General features: G+C 43.3%; 2 protein-coding genes across 2 annotated transcripts; one reads left to right on the plus strand and one right to left on the minus strand.

Annotated features, from left to right (window-relative positions):
* Positions 1-1,483: 1,483 nt before the first annotated feature.
* LOC308251424 (olfactory receptor 7D4-like) lies at positions 1,484-2,422 on the plus strand (the record flags this gene model as incomplete). The annotated part of the gene is made up of 1 exon (XM_080674810.1): positions 1,484-2,422. The coding sequence occupies one exon, from the start codon at positions 1,484-1,486 to the stop codon at positions 2,420-2,422; it is 939 nt and encodes a 312-aa protein (XP_080530936.1).
* A 13,333-nt stretch (positions 2,423-15,755) lies between these two features.
* On the minus strand, positions 15,756-16,796 carry LOC308251728 (olfactory receptor 7E178-like; the record flags this gene model as incomplete). Its single annotated transcript, XM_080675447.1, has 1 exon — positions 15,756-16,796. One exon carries the CDS (start codon positions 16,794-16,796, stop codon positions 15,756-15,758), a length of 1,041 nt encoding a protein of 346 aa, XP_080531573.1.
* Positions 16,797-17,053: the final 257 nt, after the last annotated feature.

The following is a 17,053-nucleotide window of genomic DNA, read 5'->3' on the forward strand; positions in this document are numbered from 1 at the left end:
AATATTGACTACTCTCATTGTATAGGTGAGGTATCATCAGCTAAAATAACTTTGTCAAGGTCACAGAGATGTAACATGGTAGACCAAATTCTATTCCAGGAAGTTGACTCAAGATCCTACTTTATAAATTGTAGCTGTATACCAGCTGTGGGCAAACTACGGCCTGCGGGCCGGATCCGGCCCTTTCGGCTGTTCTATCCGGCCCACGGAGCCGAAAGAGCGGAGGGTTCTCTTGCTCTCCCTTCCGCTCCTTTACTTTGAATTTATATTAGTTCACACAAACACTCCATCCATGCTTTTGTTCCGGCCCTCCGGTCCAGTTTAAGAACCCATTGTGGCCCTTGAGTCAGAAAGTTTGCCCACCCCTGCTCTATACTGTACTTTGGAAGAGTTATATCTAAAAAACAATTTAGCTATGGCTGGTTTGGCTCACTGGTTAGACCGGTGGCCGATGGACTGAAGGGTCAAGGGCATGTACCTCAGATGCAGGGGTGCATGTGGGAACCAATAAATCAATGTATCTTTCCCACATTGATGTTTCTCTCTCTCTCTCTTCCTCTCCTCTTCCTTCCACTCTCTCTAAAAATCAGTGGGGGGGGGGGGGGGGCGTAATTCTTGGTGAGGATTAACAAAAAGAAAATAATTGAGGTAAAAGATATAGATAAGTAATGACAATAATATCTATAATTTATTGAGTTCTTATTGTAACTAAAGGCATTTTGGTACCTCAGAAAGATGGTATTAGCAGTAATCCTATTTTTAGACCAACATACAATAAGGCACATGGAGAGTTAACTGCGACATCAATTTCAAGCATCAGGTCATAGACATAAGATTGTTTGAGGTGAAAACCCATGTTTAAATGACTATTATGAAATGAAAGAGGTATGGAGGTTATCAAAGAAAATACCTTAAATGTCTTTAGTTATTTTGGAAGGCTGATATGAGAGAAGAAATTGATTTATATCCCAAAATTTGGATAAGAGAATTAGAACCAGTGAGTAGAATATAAACAAGAGATAGAAACATTACTGCTAAATTTTAAAAAGTCTGAATGATTACACAATTTAAAATAAAGCTGGGTTATCCTTAAATGAGTAAATCACTGGCATTGGAATGATTACTAGATCATATAAGATGTCCAAGCAATGCTGAAATCAAAAGGTGCTGCATAGTCCAGGCAGCAAGAATCAGTGATTGACCATCAACCCATGAACCAGGAGATTGTGGTTTGATTCTCGGTCAGAGCTGCTCTACCCTCAGCGGGGGATGTGAGGGGAGGAACAGGAGGCAGCTGATTTATGATTCTCTCTCATCATTAATGTTTCTATCTCTCTCCCCCATCCTCTCTGAAATCAATAAAAATATATTTAATTTTTAAAAGGTGATAATTAGCTGAGATGACATTTGACTGTTTATTGAATGCTGCTTTTGCCTCCTTCCTTCTTCAAAAAAAAAAAAAAAAAAAAAAAACACCAGCTGCATGGAAGCAGAAAACCACACAGAAGTGTCACAATTCCTCCTCCTGGGTCTCTCAGATGATCCTAAACTGCAGCCCATCCTCTGTGGAGTGTTCCTGTCCATGTACCTGTTCACTGTGCTTGGAAACCTGCTCATCATTGTGGCCATCAGCTCTGATGCCCACCTTCATTCCCCAATGTATTTCTTTCTCGCCAACCTGTCCTTTGTTGACATCTGTTTCACCTCCACCACGGTCCCAAAGATGCTGGTGAATGTCCAGGCACAGAGCAAAAGCATTACCTACATTGGGTGCCTCATTCAGGTGTACTTTTTAATGATTTTTGCTGGAATGGACACCTTACTATTGACTGTGATGGCCTATGACCGGTATGTGGCCATCTGCCACCCCCTGTACTACATGGTCATCATGAACCCACGCTTCTGTGGCTTTCTGGTTCTGATGTCCTGGATCATCATTTTCTGGGTCTCCCTGCTTCATATTCTACTCATGAGGTGGCTGACCTTCTGTGTTGGCACTGAAATCCCACATTTCTTCTGTGAACTGGCTCAGATTCTCAAGGTGGCTTGCTCTGACACCCTCATCAATAACATCGTCTTGTATGTGTCTGCTGCCCTTCTGGGTGTGCTTCCTCTCACAGGAATTCTGTTTTCTTACTCTAGGATTGTCTCTGCTTTAATGAGAATGTCATCTACAGGGGGGAAATATAAAGCATTTTCCACCTGTGGGTCTCACCTCTCCGTGGTCTCCTTGTTCTATGGGACGAGCCTGGGGGTCTACCTCAGTTCCGCCCTGACCCATTCTTCCCTACACAATCCAGTTGCCTCAGTCATGTATACTGTGGTCACCCCCATGCTGAACCCCTTCATCTACAGCCTGAGGAATAAGGATGTGAAGGGGGCCCTGAGAAGGCTCCTCAAACTAGCAGCATCTTGTCTGTGATGGATCACTGACCTCAGAACTAAGGGTATATCGTGTGCCCAAAGGTAAATGTTGCAAATTTAATATCTGGTTCTTATATTCTCCTAAAAGATATGGTTTATTTCTTCTATTTCCAAAGTATGTGTGATTTTGCTTTTGTTTGTTTTTGAATTAGTTTCTTCTCATCAACTCCCTCAGAAATTCCTTTTTCACTTTTCTTCCCTATATGTTGTCCACAATATTCCATGTGTGGTCAGCATTCCTCCAGCTGTTCTGAAGATTTGTTTACTTTAAATTTGAAGCACTTATATCAAGTGTTAACTTAGTTTCCCAAAATGTTATCCTCATAGGTTGCTGATCTTCACCTTAACTGAATTGTATGCCTTTTTCCCCCAGAAGAATGGAATGAAAATCATACAGTAATCAGAACAAGGTGCTTACAACTCACCTTGAATAATTCCTTGTTTCTTCACATAATGATTTAATTTCATCTTAAAAACATTTCTTTGAGATATTTTCTCTCATTCACTTCACTTTTCAAAAGAAGGAACTGAGATTGAGTTGGACTACAAGCAGGCTAGCTGACTTTGCTACCCTACCTACCACAAGAACAGTGATGTGATTTTCTACTTCAAAGTAGGAATTTAGATTTGAAAGATAGTTTCTTCAAAAGACGTACAGGAATTTACTGCCTCGAAAACTGAGAGGTGTCATTGTTTATTACCCTTTCTTTTATCCATCTCCCTTTCCTTTTTTATTTGACTTACATTTCCCATACTGCAATTTTGAGATAAATGCTCTAAGATCCAAAAACATGTAATAATGAGTTAATAAAATAAGAGTTGTTTTCTCACATGATACAATTTGTTTCTGGAACTCTGTTGTGGTGCATCAGGAATATTAGTTACAGATATGTGGAATATGTTTAGAACCTAATTCACTTTGGGGGACGGATGTTGATAGAATTGAGTCTGCAAGGAAGCATGAAGGAGTACCTGCTACCAACAGTCAACATTCCTCCCACATCTCCTGGGATCCTCTCACCAACTCTATTGCATGAATACTGACATCCAGCACTAGCTGGAATCTACTTTGCCCAATATGTGAGAGCAGAAGTGACAGGGAATTGTGTTATATCATAGACAGCTTTTCTAAAAAAAAAATCCATATTTTTATTAATTTCAGTGAGGAATTGAGAGGGAGGAAGAGGTAGAAACATCAATGATGAAAGAGAATCATGGATCAGCTGCCTCCTGCACGCACCCTACTGTGGATCAAGTCCACAACTTGGGCATGTGCCCTTACTGGAAATCCAACAATAACCTCCTGGTTCACAGGTCAAGGCTCAACCACTGAGCCACACTGGCCAGGCCATAGACAGCTTTTAAAGGAGAGGTGTGAGGTTACCATATCCCTCATCCCTTAGTTGGGATAATGCTGAGATTTGGATGTTGTACCCTTTCCCAGAATTTCTCCACAGGTTGGTAACTCAGCTCATTCACTGTTGGAACTGACTTAATGCAAACTTTGTTGGATGTATGTTCTCCTCTTACTCACTGTCCTCTTTCCTATCCATTTTCCTTGCTCCCTCCAATAAAGTGCTGAGCATCTCCTTCTGCAGGAACAAAAAATAACACAAGTGATAAAGACAGAAGAGGTATTAAGACAATACATGAAAGAAAGTGGAAACTTTTGAGAAATAAAAGAGAATAAATTATTAGAGACACAGTAAGGACTGAAAAGTGACTCAAAATCAATAATTTTCTAAATAAAAAGGAGGTACCTGTCACTTTAATTCACTTTGATTCCATTAAGTTTAATCCAATGTGCATTTATTGTCTACTCTATTCAAATTGAAGAGGGGATCTTAGGGGTAAAATTATTGCAATGTACAGTGTTAAGTATAATAATATTGGTTTCTAGTAGATCCTGTTGAAAATTAAGGGAAAAGTCTTCAACTCACCTTGAATAATTTCAGAAAAATCTTTTAAACATTTTATCATTTTTATTGAAGTATAACTAATATACATGAAATTCACCCAGTGATGATGTACATTCATTGATTTTAGTAAATTTATGGAGTTACTCAATCATTATCGCAATCCAGTTTTAAAATACTGGTGTCACCTTGAAAAGCATACTTGTGCACATTTGGAGTTAATTCCCATTCCCACCTCAGCCTAAGGAGACCACTTACCATTTTCTGTCTTTACAAGTTTGCCTTTTCTAGATGTGTTGTTTTTGGTGGTGCTGTTTTTTCAAGTAAATGTAATATACAATATGTGGTCTTTTTTTTTCCAGTTTCTTTCACTTAGCACATGTTTTGAGGGTCATCCATGGTGCAGCATCAACATTTTGTTCTTTTTCATTGGAGAAAAGTGTTATATTGTATTTATATACAACAATTTTCTTATTAATTTACCAGTTAATGATACTTGAATATTTCTAGTTTTGGGTTATTATTAATAATGCTGCTATGGACATTTGTGCATTTGTCTTTGTATTGACATGGGATTTTATTTCTCTTGAGTAGCTAGAGTACACACTGAGTCATATAGTAAAGCAATTTTTAATTTTTAAAAACTACCAAACTATTTTCCAAAGTGTCTGCACCAATTTACATTCCCACCAGGAATGCATGAAGATTGAGTTTTCCACATCTTTGCAAACATTTGGTATTAAGGAAAACATTCTAATAGGAGAATATGCTTGAGTGTTGAATAACAGATAATGAGTAGAAATTTAATGGAGAATAGGTTTGGGTCACATTCAACAGTGAGGCATGTCAGAAAATATATGGAACTTTTAGGTCAGTTATTAAAAACTAGAGGCCTGTTGCACGAAATTCGTGCATGGGGGGAGGTGTCCCTCAGCCCAGCCTGCACCCTCTCCTATCGGGGACCCCTTGAGGGATGTCAACTGCCTGTTTAGGCCCGATCCCACTGGGGTTCGGGCCTAAAAGGGCAATCCGACATCCCACTCACAATCCAGGACTGCTGGCACCCAACCGCTCGCCTGCCTGCCTGCCTGCCTGATTGCCCCTAACCACTTCTGCCTGCCAGCCTGATCACCCCCTAACCACTCCCCTGCCAGCCTTATCGACACCTAACTGCTCCCCTGCTGGTCAGATTGCCCCTAACTGCCCTCTCTTGCCGGCCTGGTCACCCCTAACTGCCCTCCCCTGCCAGCCTGGTTCCCCCTAACTGTCCTCCCCTGCAGGCCTGGTCGCCCCCAACTGCCCTCCCCTGCTGGCCCGGAACCCCTAACTACCCTCCCTTGCCAGCCTGGTCACCCCTAACTGCCCTCCCCTGCAGGCCTGGTTGCCCCCAACTGCCCTCCCCTGCAAGGCCTGGGTCCCCCCCCCCCAACTGTCCTCCCCTGAAAGCCTGGTCACCCCCAACTGTCCTCCCTTGTAGGCCTGGTCCCTCCCAACTGCCCTGCCCTGCTGGTCTGGTTTCCCCCAACTGCCCTCCCCTGCAGGCCATCTTGTGGTGGCCATCTTGGACCACATGGGGCAGCCATCTTGTGTGTTGGAGTGATGGTCAGTTTGCATATTACTCTTTTATTAGATAGGATAAGGTTGGGTACATAGATGGGGGCAGACCATCCTATCTAATAAAAGAGTAATATGCAAATTGACTGTCACTCTAACACACAAGATGGCCGCCCCCATGTGGTCAAAGATGGCTGCCTCCATGTGGACACAAGATAGGCACCACAAGATGGCTGGCAGGGGATGGCAGTTGGAGAGGACAAGGCCTGCAGGGGAGGTCAGTTGGGGGCAACCAGGCCAGCAGGGGAGGGCAGTTAGGGGTGACTGGGCCAGCAGGGGAGGGCAGTTAGGGGCAACCAAGCTAGCAAGGGCGGATAGTTAGGGGTTACTGGGCCAGCAGGGGAGGGCAGTTGGGGGCCACCAGGCCTGCAAGGGAGGACAGTTAGGGGGGACCAGGCTGGCAGGGGAGGGCAGTTAGGGGTGACCAAGCTGGCAGGGGAGGGCAGTTAGGGGCAATTGGGCTGGCAGGGGAGCACTTAGGCGTTGTTCAGGCTGGCAGGGGAGTGGTTAGGGGGTGATCAGGCTGGCAGGCAGAAGCAGTTAGGGGCAATCAGGCAGGCAGGCAGGTGAGCGGTTGGGAGCCAGCAGGCCTGGATTGTGAGAGGGATGTTCGATTGCCCCTTTAGGCCCGATCCCAGTGGGCTGAGGGACACACACACACACACACACACCCCATGCATGAATTTCATGCACCGGGCCTCTAATCTATATATATAAAAGTTTAAGCAACCAAACCGAATGACCTGTTGCTATGATGCACACTGACCACCAGGGGTCAGGTGCTCCACGCAGTTGGAGCTGCCTTCTGGTAGTCAATGCGCTTTCACAGCAAGACTGCCACTCAGCTGACCGACCCATCTGGATGGCCCACCCAGCCCAGCGATAGCCACTCACTCCCTCAGTAGTCCAGCAGGTCCAATCTTCGGAGAACAAGCCAAGTACCAATGAACCAGAGAGATAGCATGATCCCAGCAGTGCCACAGGCCTCCTGGAAGTTGGCCTCGGGCACCAAGGCCACTTCCTCTCTCTAGATGCCCCACAAAAAAAGAAACAATATAAAAGCGGCCACCAGGTAACTCCCTACAACCAGCACAAACATCAGTGGGACGGTTCCGGATCCCAGGCCAGCAAGGGCGTCCCACTGCCCTCTTGGAGGGCTGAATGCGTCCCAGCCTCCCCACTCCCACCCCACTCAGGATGGGTGCCAGATGCAGGGCTCACAGCTGGCGAGCACCGGTGCTACCGATCCGGACTGAATGGAGTGAGCCCTTGGCAGGCACAGCGAGGCCTGGATGAGAGGGAGCAGCAGGCAGGAGAGGCAGGCAGCGTTGGACTGCCAGTTTCGGCCTGATCCCCACAGGCCATCCCAAGAGACCCCACCCATGCACAAATTCATGCACTGGGCCTCTACTTAATAGTATAATTTGACTTACTAAGGATTTTATAAGCAAATTAGCACCAAGGCCACGTCATCATCATAGATATAATGTGAGGACTTTAGAATTTCCCCAAATGGGAGAAATCTGAGGTACAGGAAACATTTAAGAGGCTATTAAAATAGTCCTGGGGAGAGATGATGGGGACCTGATCTAAGCCAGTGGCAATGAGATGCATACATTTTTTTCAAGAGGTGTATTAGTCTCCTATTGCTGCTGTAACAAATTGTCATAAGTCTAGTGGCTTAAAAGGACTTATAACCCTAGAGAGCAGAAGTCTTAACATGTATCAGCAAGGCTGCTTTCTTCCTGGGAATTCTGGAGAAGAATCGCTTTCCTTGCCTTTTCCAAATTCTAGAAATCTCCTGCATTTATTAGCTTGTGATACCTTTCTCCATCTTTAAACTCAACAGTAGAACATCATCAAATCTCTCCCTAGTCCAGCCGTGGGCAAACTATGGCCCGCGGGCCGGATCCGGCTGTTCTATCCAGTTCTCTTGCTCTCCCCTCCACTCCTTTACTTTGAATTTATATTAGTTCACACAAACACTCCATCCATGCTTTTGTTCCGGCCCTCTGGTCCAGTTTAAGAACCCATTGTGGCCCTCGAGTCAAAAAGTTTGCCCACCCCTGCCCTAGTCCCTCTAACTTCCTCTGATAATGACCCTTTCAATTACATTGAGCCCACCCAGATAATTCATGATACTTTCCCTATTGGAAGATCCTTAACTTAATCACATTTGCGAAGTGCATATTGCAGGGGTGCGCAAACTTTTTGACTCGAGGGCCACAATGGGTTCTAAAACTGGACCGGAGGGCCGGAACAAAAGCATGGATTGAGTGTTTGTGTGAACTAATATAAATTCAAAGTAAACATCATTACATAAAAGTGTACGGTCTTTTTTTTTTATTTCAATAGTTTTATTCATTTCAAACATTTTAACAAGAAGAATGTAAACACTAATTATTATAATTTGAAACTTCAAAAAATGGAGGAATCATAGCACAATAACATACCTTATATTGAAGATGGCAAAGGCAAAATAAAATTGCCTAACAAAGGAAAGGTACAAAAGCTTTTCAAATTAAACTTAAATATAATAAAATAATTTAAAACTAAAACAAATAGAAAAGAACAAAATGTGTAAACAGTAAATTAAACATTTTCTTTAGTGCAACTTCCAAATTATGCCTGGGACGTAGATGTAGTTTGCCCACAGCTGATCTATTGTCATCCAAGGTAATATATTCACAGGTTCTAGAGATTAATGAAAATCTTTGGGAGGTTATTCAACCTATGACAGGACATGTGTGATTTACAATTTGCCAATAATTGACCCATAAGTCTTGAGCTGAGAAGGTGGAAAATCTCTCTTGCTGATTTTCTTTGAGCATGACCATCTTCTGATACTGGCTCACATGGAGATGTGGCTGCACTGGACAGGTGTACTTTGGTGGCAAGTGACAGATAGAGAATCTCCTGATTCATCTGAACCTAGCAGAGCAGAGGCTCAGCTGTACACTGGCACAACTGCGCATTGGGGCTCAAACACCATGAGGGTTTCCTTTCAGATTATCAGCTTTATTTTCTCAGACTGGTTACCTCCACATAAAAAGAGACATGAGAAACAGCTGCTCTCACTACTCACATCTGGTAACTTCACTACTTAATAGAAACTAGATGCATTTATGCTCCTTTTTGTTAAAAAAAATACTTAGAAAAGGATGCTAATTGGCACAAGCACGTCTTCTTTCCACGTTGGCCAATCTACTGTGGTCAGAAGACAATGTTACTGGCAGCCCCTTCAGAACCACATTTGTTTATTCAACTTATCAAACTTATTTTTACTGATCATTTACTATGTGTCAGTTATTATTTTAGGCTCAACTGCCACAGGATTAAGAGAATCAGGGGTATGGGAAGGAGCAGGCTGTCATATTAAAACCAGTGGTCTTCATAAACCTCATTGAGAAAGTTACATTTGTGAAGATGGTGAGTGATTTATGTGCGTGTACATCTGTGGAAAGAGTGCCCCAGGCAGAGGGTGAGGTTAATACCAAGACTCTGAAGTGGGAGGTTGCCTGGAGGCAATGTGGCTGCAGCAGAGCCAGTGAGGGGGAGCATAGTAGCTCAGAGGAGCACAGGCATCAGGGGTCATCCTGTGAGGCATCTCTGCCACTGAAATGAAGGGCTTTTGCCTTCATTGCTCTGAGTGACTGGGGAATCATTGAAGGGGTTTGAGCAGACACATAACATGGTCTGACTTAGGATTTTAAAAAATCATTATGGCTGCTGGGTTGAGCATGGATGGTAAGGAGTGAGACAGACTGCTTGGACTGGCTTATGCTATCCAGGTGTTATATAGGTTGTTAGAAACAGGGTAGGGATAGTAATGTAAGGGCTGGAAGTGGTCAGCTTGTGCTACATTTTGTAGGAGGAGCCACCAGAATTTGTTGTCAGTCAGGGTGTGAGAGAGGGGAAAAGCCAAGAATGTCTCCAGGGTTTGGGATTTGAACAACTGGAAGAATGGAATGCATCCACTGAGACAGGGAGGTCTGTGAATGGAGCAAATTTCGAAGGAAAGGGAACATTAGAAGTTGACATTTTGGAATATCCTTACATGATATTACTCTACAATGTCATTATAATTTTTCCCAGATTTGTACTACCCCCATTACCTATAATAGTACCTCGCACCCTTGGGAATCAATAAAAAATCATCTTTTTTGGTGCTTGGAGACAAAGGTAACACATCTCTTGATATTTTAGAATTACAACAGCATAATGTACAATTATCCCAAACAAACTCACAAACTAATTCCTTGAATGTCTGGCAGCAATTTAAAAAGGACATTAAAGGATTTAATCCCTTCCACTGTGTAGAGGGCCCCCTGGGAAGGCACCTGAGCATTCTATATTGTCCTTTCTTGCCCTTTTGGCCAAGATGGACCCTCTTCTCACAATCCAATTGCCCACAGCTGTTGCCTGTGCTTTCTGTTCATGCTGAGGTTGAAGCCTCATGGTGGCTGGTACCATGGGTCTGTCTCTCGCCCAGTGGGGTGAGCTGGAGAAGAAACCTGGGTTCCCCAAGATATGTAACTAGTGCTGGGGCCTTGCCAGCAGGCGAGGGGATCCCAAGGCAGGTGCTGGGCGTGGGGGCCACGGGGGCATAGGCTACCAAGGAGACAGAACTGAACATCACATCACCCTGCTTGGCCCTGGAGGATGGCTGGTTAGCCAGAGATGGGTAAGATTCCTCAGGGAAGGAACAACCTAAGACAGGCACAGTTGCAGAGGGGCCATCAGGAGAGAACTTGGGGGCCAACAGAGGTGGGGCACAGACCCTCACCCCCCCAACCTTGCAGGGGCCTGAACCCTCACCCCTTCTGAGGGAGGTCTGCTTCCCATGCCCAGTTCAAATCCGGACCCAGGTAACAGACAGAGACGGCCGACAGCAGCTGCCCTCTCACTGCAACAAGACTTGTTTGAGTTGTCTTGTACCCATGGTATGGGGAAGTGGGTTTTTGATATCTAAATCCAGCCTAGCACCAGGAATGCTCAGGGCCTACTCAAGAAGGCAAATAACCCTTTCCACTAATATTTACAGGGTAAAATAAGATTGTTGTTAGAGTATTAAATTTGACAGTAAAATAGTAGTCAAGTTCTCAGACTAATTTAGATTGGCTAAGTGAAAAAAGCAAATATTCTAGAAAAATTAATGGTACTGGACAAAAAGCTGTTCCTAAAGTGTTAACTAAAAATTTTATTGGTAGTTCATCTCATGGTATAATTGTGTAACATGTAATGAACCTAAAGCAGTCATATTTTAGTACAAAAAATTAAAATTTAAAAGCTATCAAGACTACATTATAAAATTTCCAAAGGCCTCCTAATATTTAAACCAAAAAAGGGGGGATAGTAGAAGAATATCATGTAAGGAAAAATATCCTGTAAGTAAATTACATCTAGAAAATTTTTACTTTAGAAAATTAACTTTCATTTGTAATGCTAACAGCAAGACACCCATGAAAAACACACATGGTGTCTTAACAAGCCAAAGGAAAATTGTTTGGGCAAAAAATGAAAAAGGATCCCAAGTCAAATTTATAGAAAGGATTCCTTTATTAACTTTGGTCGAGAATATGTTTGTATATTTTCAGAAAACACCTCCAAGACCATGTGGATTCCTGCAACAGAGAGGAATTGACAGGACTGCTCCAGCCATGAAGACAGAAGAGAAACAGTCCAGAGATGGAAGACGCTGACGACGCCTTGCCATACTAACAGTCAGCAGCTGTGCATTGCGGCAGGTTGCCCAGGACCAAACCAGAGAGGGTCGGACCTGCATTACCACATTTGTCCACCATCCAGAACTGAAATATCATTGCTGACATGTACACATAAGGAACTGTTTGACATTGAAATTGGGACTCAAAAGAACTGTTGGCCCAGAAAGAAACTCACTACAGACTGATACATTTGTCTCTCAGCATAACAATTATTGCTTGTCTCATTTTTGGTTCTTATAAGTGTATTTCTAGTATCACATGATCTCACTCATCTAGAGGAAATAATGAACAACATAAACTGATGAACAAAAACAGACCCAGAGACAGGGCAGCATGGATGAGACTGTCAAACCTCAGAGGGAAGGTAGGGGAGGGTGGGGGTGAGGAGGAGAGATCAACCAAAGGACTTCTATGCATGCATATAAGCCTAACGAGTGGTCATGGACAACAGGGGTGTGGGGGCATGCGTGGGGAGGGGTTTGGGATGGGAATGGGGGGATGAGAACAAATATGTGATACCTTAATCAATAAAGAAATTTTAAAAAAAAGAAGTTGACATTTTGAAATGTCCAAATGGAGATATTCTGAATGGATAAATACTATATTATTTTACTTACATAAGTTACCAAGAGCAGTAATATTCATAGACAGAAAGTAGACTGGAGTTTGCCAGGGTTCTGAAAGAGTGAAAGAATGGGAACTTAATGTTCGATGTGTACAGAATTTCCGTTTGGGAAGATGTAAAAGTTCTTGAGACACATGGTGGTGATGGTTACATAACACTGCCAATGTACTTAATGCCAAGGGTATAAACTGTACACTTAAAAATGGTTAAAATGCTACTGTAAGAAAGTAAAACACTTGGTTTCTGAGGCTGTCTTCCTTTCAGCCTGCATTTCCCCCATGGTCTTCAAGCTCCTGCTACAGATATGCTAATTCATTAGAGGAATTCTGCTGGAGACTTGAGTTTTTGGAAGAATAGCCCCTTGCCAGAAGGTGCCTCTCCCAAGGACATGGGGAAATTTGTGCAAAATAGTGAGTGTTTATCAAACATCAGCAGGACTCAACAGAGAGATTTAGAGATTCTGCTCTTTCTCAGATCCCTGCAGGTGCCCAGAGATGTCAGCTTCCATTAATCACCTCTTGTCCCTCCCATTTTCCCTTCCCTGATTTAAAAGAAGCCTTACCTTGGTGCTGGGGGAAGATGAATTTGAGGAACCTCTAAGGCCCCCATCTTCCCAATTGGGCACCATCTTGATCAATAAACCTTTCCTTACTCCAAACACTGACATTTTGAATATTGGCCTTTTGAAATGTTGGGCACATTAACTTTTAAACTGGTAACAGTACATTTTATGATATGCTAGAGGCCCAGTGCACAAAATTCGTGCACTCACGGCAGGGGAGGGGTCTCCCAATCTGGCCTGTGCCTTCTCACAGTGTGGGAGCCCTGCGATTGATCGCCCCAAAGAGGTAGACCCCACCCACCCATCCAGGGCTCCTCGATGGATTGCCCCAGAGAGGTAGGCCAGAGCCAGGGGTCTGCCTTTGTGCCACACAGAGCCATGGGATCCCCAGGCCTCACTGCGTGGAGCCACAGGACCCACCTCTGCACTGCACATGCATTGTCAAGCCCCCAACTACCCACGTGCACATGCAGCCCTGCCCACCTGCACATGCCCTCTGCACACGCAGCCTTCTGGTGATCTCTCATTGTGGCTTGAGGGCGTCACGGTGTGAGGGTGTCATGACCACATAGGCTTTTATTAGTATAGATTAGAGGCCTGATGCATGAAATTTGTGCAAGAGTAGGCTTTCCTTCCCCCAGCTGCCGGCACCGGATTCCCCCTGGCATCCAGGACCCAGGCTTCCCTCTGGCCACCAGCAGGCATCCCAGACCCGGGCTTCCCTTGCAGCCCCGGCTTCCTCCAGAAGGTTGTCCAGTCTAATTAGCATATTATGCTTATATTATTATAGATAAGTTTAACCACAATAAAAATATCAAATAGAACAAAATAATTAAGAAAGATGAGGCCCTTTAAATTCCTCTAGTGATAGGATTGATTTGTTATTTGTGGTGTGCCCAATCAATAATACCTGATAATTTATGCTAATGAGATGATTCAAGATGGAGATTTATCATGCCAAAAAGACTAACCAGGTATATCAAAAGGTGGGGCTTTAGGCTAAATGATGTCAGCCCAGTGGGAAGGAAAGCTGGAAATTGTGTTCAACAAAATGGGCAATAATTCAATGTATCACATCTAGCTAACAAAGCCTCATTAAAAACTCTGGATACTGGAGCTCAGTTGTGCTACCTGGTTGGCAGTATTGTGTCACATTGTGTCAGGAAGGGGTGATGGGTCAGAACTTCATGGAGAGAGGACAAGAAGCTTTACAAATGGGATGCTTCAGTATTCCCTACGTCTATCTTCTTTTCACTTGTCCTAATATGTATTTCTTTGCTGTAATCAAACTATAACCATACATATAACACTGTCCTAAGTTCTGTGGCTCATGCTGGTGAATTCTTCAACCTGAAGAAATTTCCTCATTCTGAGTCATTCGAGCGAATTATTGAATGTGAGGGAGACCCTGAATTTGTGGCTTACTGGTATGAAGTGAGGGTGGCCTTGGACACTTCGGAACTTGTGGTTGGTGTCTTAAGTCAAAACAGTCTTGCAGAGATTGTTCCTTCAGACTCTGTGGTTATGAAAACTCTTTGTAACAAGGAAGGGCATTGGATGAAGTCAAGCCAAGTTGAAGCCCATCCAAGGCCTCCTAAAATCACCAGGAAGGTCTTGGTTGAGGATGAGCCTTTAGAGATAGTTGGTATTGTTGACCAGAGGCCAAATGTCATGGCATGTGAGATGCTTCAGAAGGAGGCATGACCTTGGTTACCATGGCTCCCTGCAGCTGAGGCAGATCCCTATGGGGGCTGATGCTGAGGGCTAAGTGGTACAACAAACACTTGAAACAACATTTCTCTCATAACTAAAATGATATTTTTTCTTTTTATTTTGGTAAAATAACATAACATAAATTTACCATTTAACCATTTTTGTTGTTGTTGTTAATCCGCACCAGAGGATATTTTTCCATTGATCTTTTAGTGGAAGAGAGAGGGAAAGACAGAAACATCGATGTGAGAGAAACACATCAATTGATTGCCTAATGCATAAGCCATGACCACGGCCCTGGGCCAGGGAGGAGCCTGCAACCAAGGTACTAGCTGGTGACCAGAATTGAACCCAGGACCCTTTGGTCTGCAAGCTGATGTTCTATCCATTGAGCCAACCCAGCTAGTGCCCATCTTAACCATTTTAAGTGTTGAGTTCAATAGTTAAGTACATTCACAGTGCTGTGAACCATCACCAACAGGAATCTCCAGAATTCTTTTTTCATCTTGCAAAATAAAACTCTTTATTTCCCAATTAAACACTAACTCTCTATTTCCTCTTCCCCCAGCCTTTGGCAATCAAAATTCTACTTTATGTCTCTATAAATTTGACTACTTTAGGTGCCTCATATAAGTGGAATTATACAGTATTTGTCCTTCCATGTTGGGCTATGTAATTGATGGAGGAGATGTTAGATAGAATGGAAAAAAAGAATCAGGATAATTGGGAATCATACATCCAGTTATCCTAAGAAAGTCCCAGTTGATAACTACTTATTCAATATCAGTATTATACCATCCCATTAAAATTTCAAAATACCCTTGCATGCATACGACATTGAATGGTAACCTATTTTCTCAAAAATATGGCCAAGGTCATGAATCGGGAAAAATATGGATAAATAGAGAAGAATCATGGGGAAAGTATAAAAAGAATAAATAACAAGAAAGAGAGAGCTATGATTTTTTTAAGAATAGAAACAAGACTGCTCAATACCAAGAATCCTGGGAAATGCATAAGGAAAGTAAGAGGGGTAGACTGAAGTATGATGCATAATCCTGAAGGCGTTATGACATAAATTGGGAGTCCAAAATAATCTCCCAATTCCATTACAGCTGTTCTAAGAGGGAAAATTGTGTAAGCAGAAAGCAGAGAGCCATATAGGCACCTATGAATTATGTGGCTGCAGATTCAGAATTTCTTGTTGCACATGTTTGATTTTGCTGCTTTTTTTTCAGTCTATGAACCAAAAATGATAGCACAGGTATAGAGTAGACTATTCTTCTGACCATCCTCCATAGGGCACTCTTGATGTCTCTGTTCCTCAGGCTGTAGATGAAGGGGTTCAGCATGGGGGTGACCACACTGTACATCACTGAGGCCACAGCACCCTTCCTTGGGGAAGATGAGACAGCAGAACTGAGGTACACACCAAGGCCTGTCCCATAAAATAAGCAAACAACTGACAAGTGAGAGCCGCAGGTAGAGAAGGCTTTATATTTTGAACCTGATGATGGCATTCTCAGAATGGAGGACACAATTCTATAGTAAGAGAAAAGGATCCCTGAAAGCGGGACACCACCAAAGATGGCTCCAATAAAGTAGATCAATATGTCATTGGTGGAGGTGTCAGAACAGGCAAGGTTGAAGAGTTGAGAAGGGTCACAAAAGAAATGAGGGATTTCCACATCTGCACAGAAGCTAAGTTGTGACACCATCAAGTAGTGCAGCTGGGAGTCCAAAAGGCTGATGAAAAATGACAGCAGGACCAACAAGCCACAGAGGCGAGGGCTCATGATGACCAGGTAGTGTAGGGGCTGACAAATGGCCACCAACCGGTCATAGGCCAGCACAGCCAGGAGTAGACTGTCTAAACAACCAAAAAGAAAAATAAAGGTAACCTGAGTTAGGCAGCCTGCATAGGTGATGGATTTGCTGTGTGTCTGTAGGTTCAGCAGCATCTTGGGAACTGTAGTGGTGCTGAAACTGATGTCAGCCAAGGACAAATTGGAAAGGAAGAAGTACATAGGTGTGTGGAGGTGGGAGTCAGAGATGACAGCCAGGATAATGAGTAGGTTCCCGAGCATGATCACCAGGTACATGAACAGGAACAGCCCAAACAGAAGAGGCTGCAGTTCTGGATCATCTGAGAGTCCCTCGAGGAAGAATTCTGAGCCACGTGTTTGATTCTGTGATTCTATGCAGATAGAAAACATTTTGAAAAAGATGAGAGTGCTTAATAAATGAAACAAGTGTATAGGCATTCATATTTTGTATTCAAGCAATTCACAAATAAAGTATTTACACTTGAGGACCACATACCCTCCTCGCTCATTACCTTCAGCAACATGACTAAGTTGTTAACTCTTTTTAGGACTCTTTCCTTATTGATGTCTGGGCTATTCATTTGTTTCTATATACACTTTAGAGTCACTGGGTCAAAGAATATTAGAGAAGAAAGGACATTTTGAGG

This window comes from Plecotus auritus (assembly GCF_963455305.1).
Source record: "Plecotus auritus genome assembly, chromosome: 6".
Taxonomy (NCBI): domain Eukaryota; kingdom Metazoa; phylum Chordata; class Mammalia; order Chiroptera; family Vespertilionidae; genus Plecotus; species Plecotus auritus.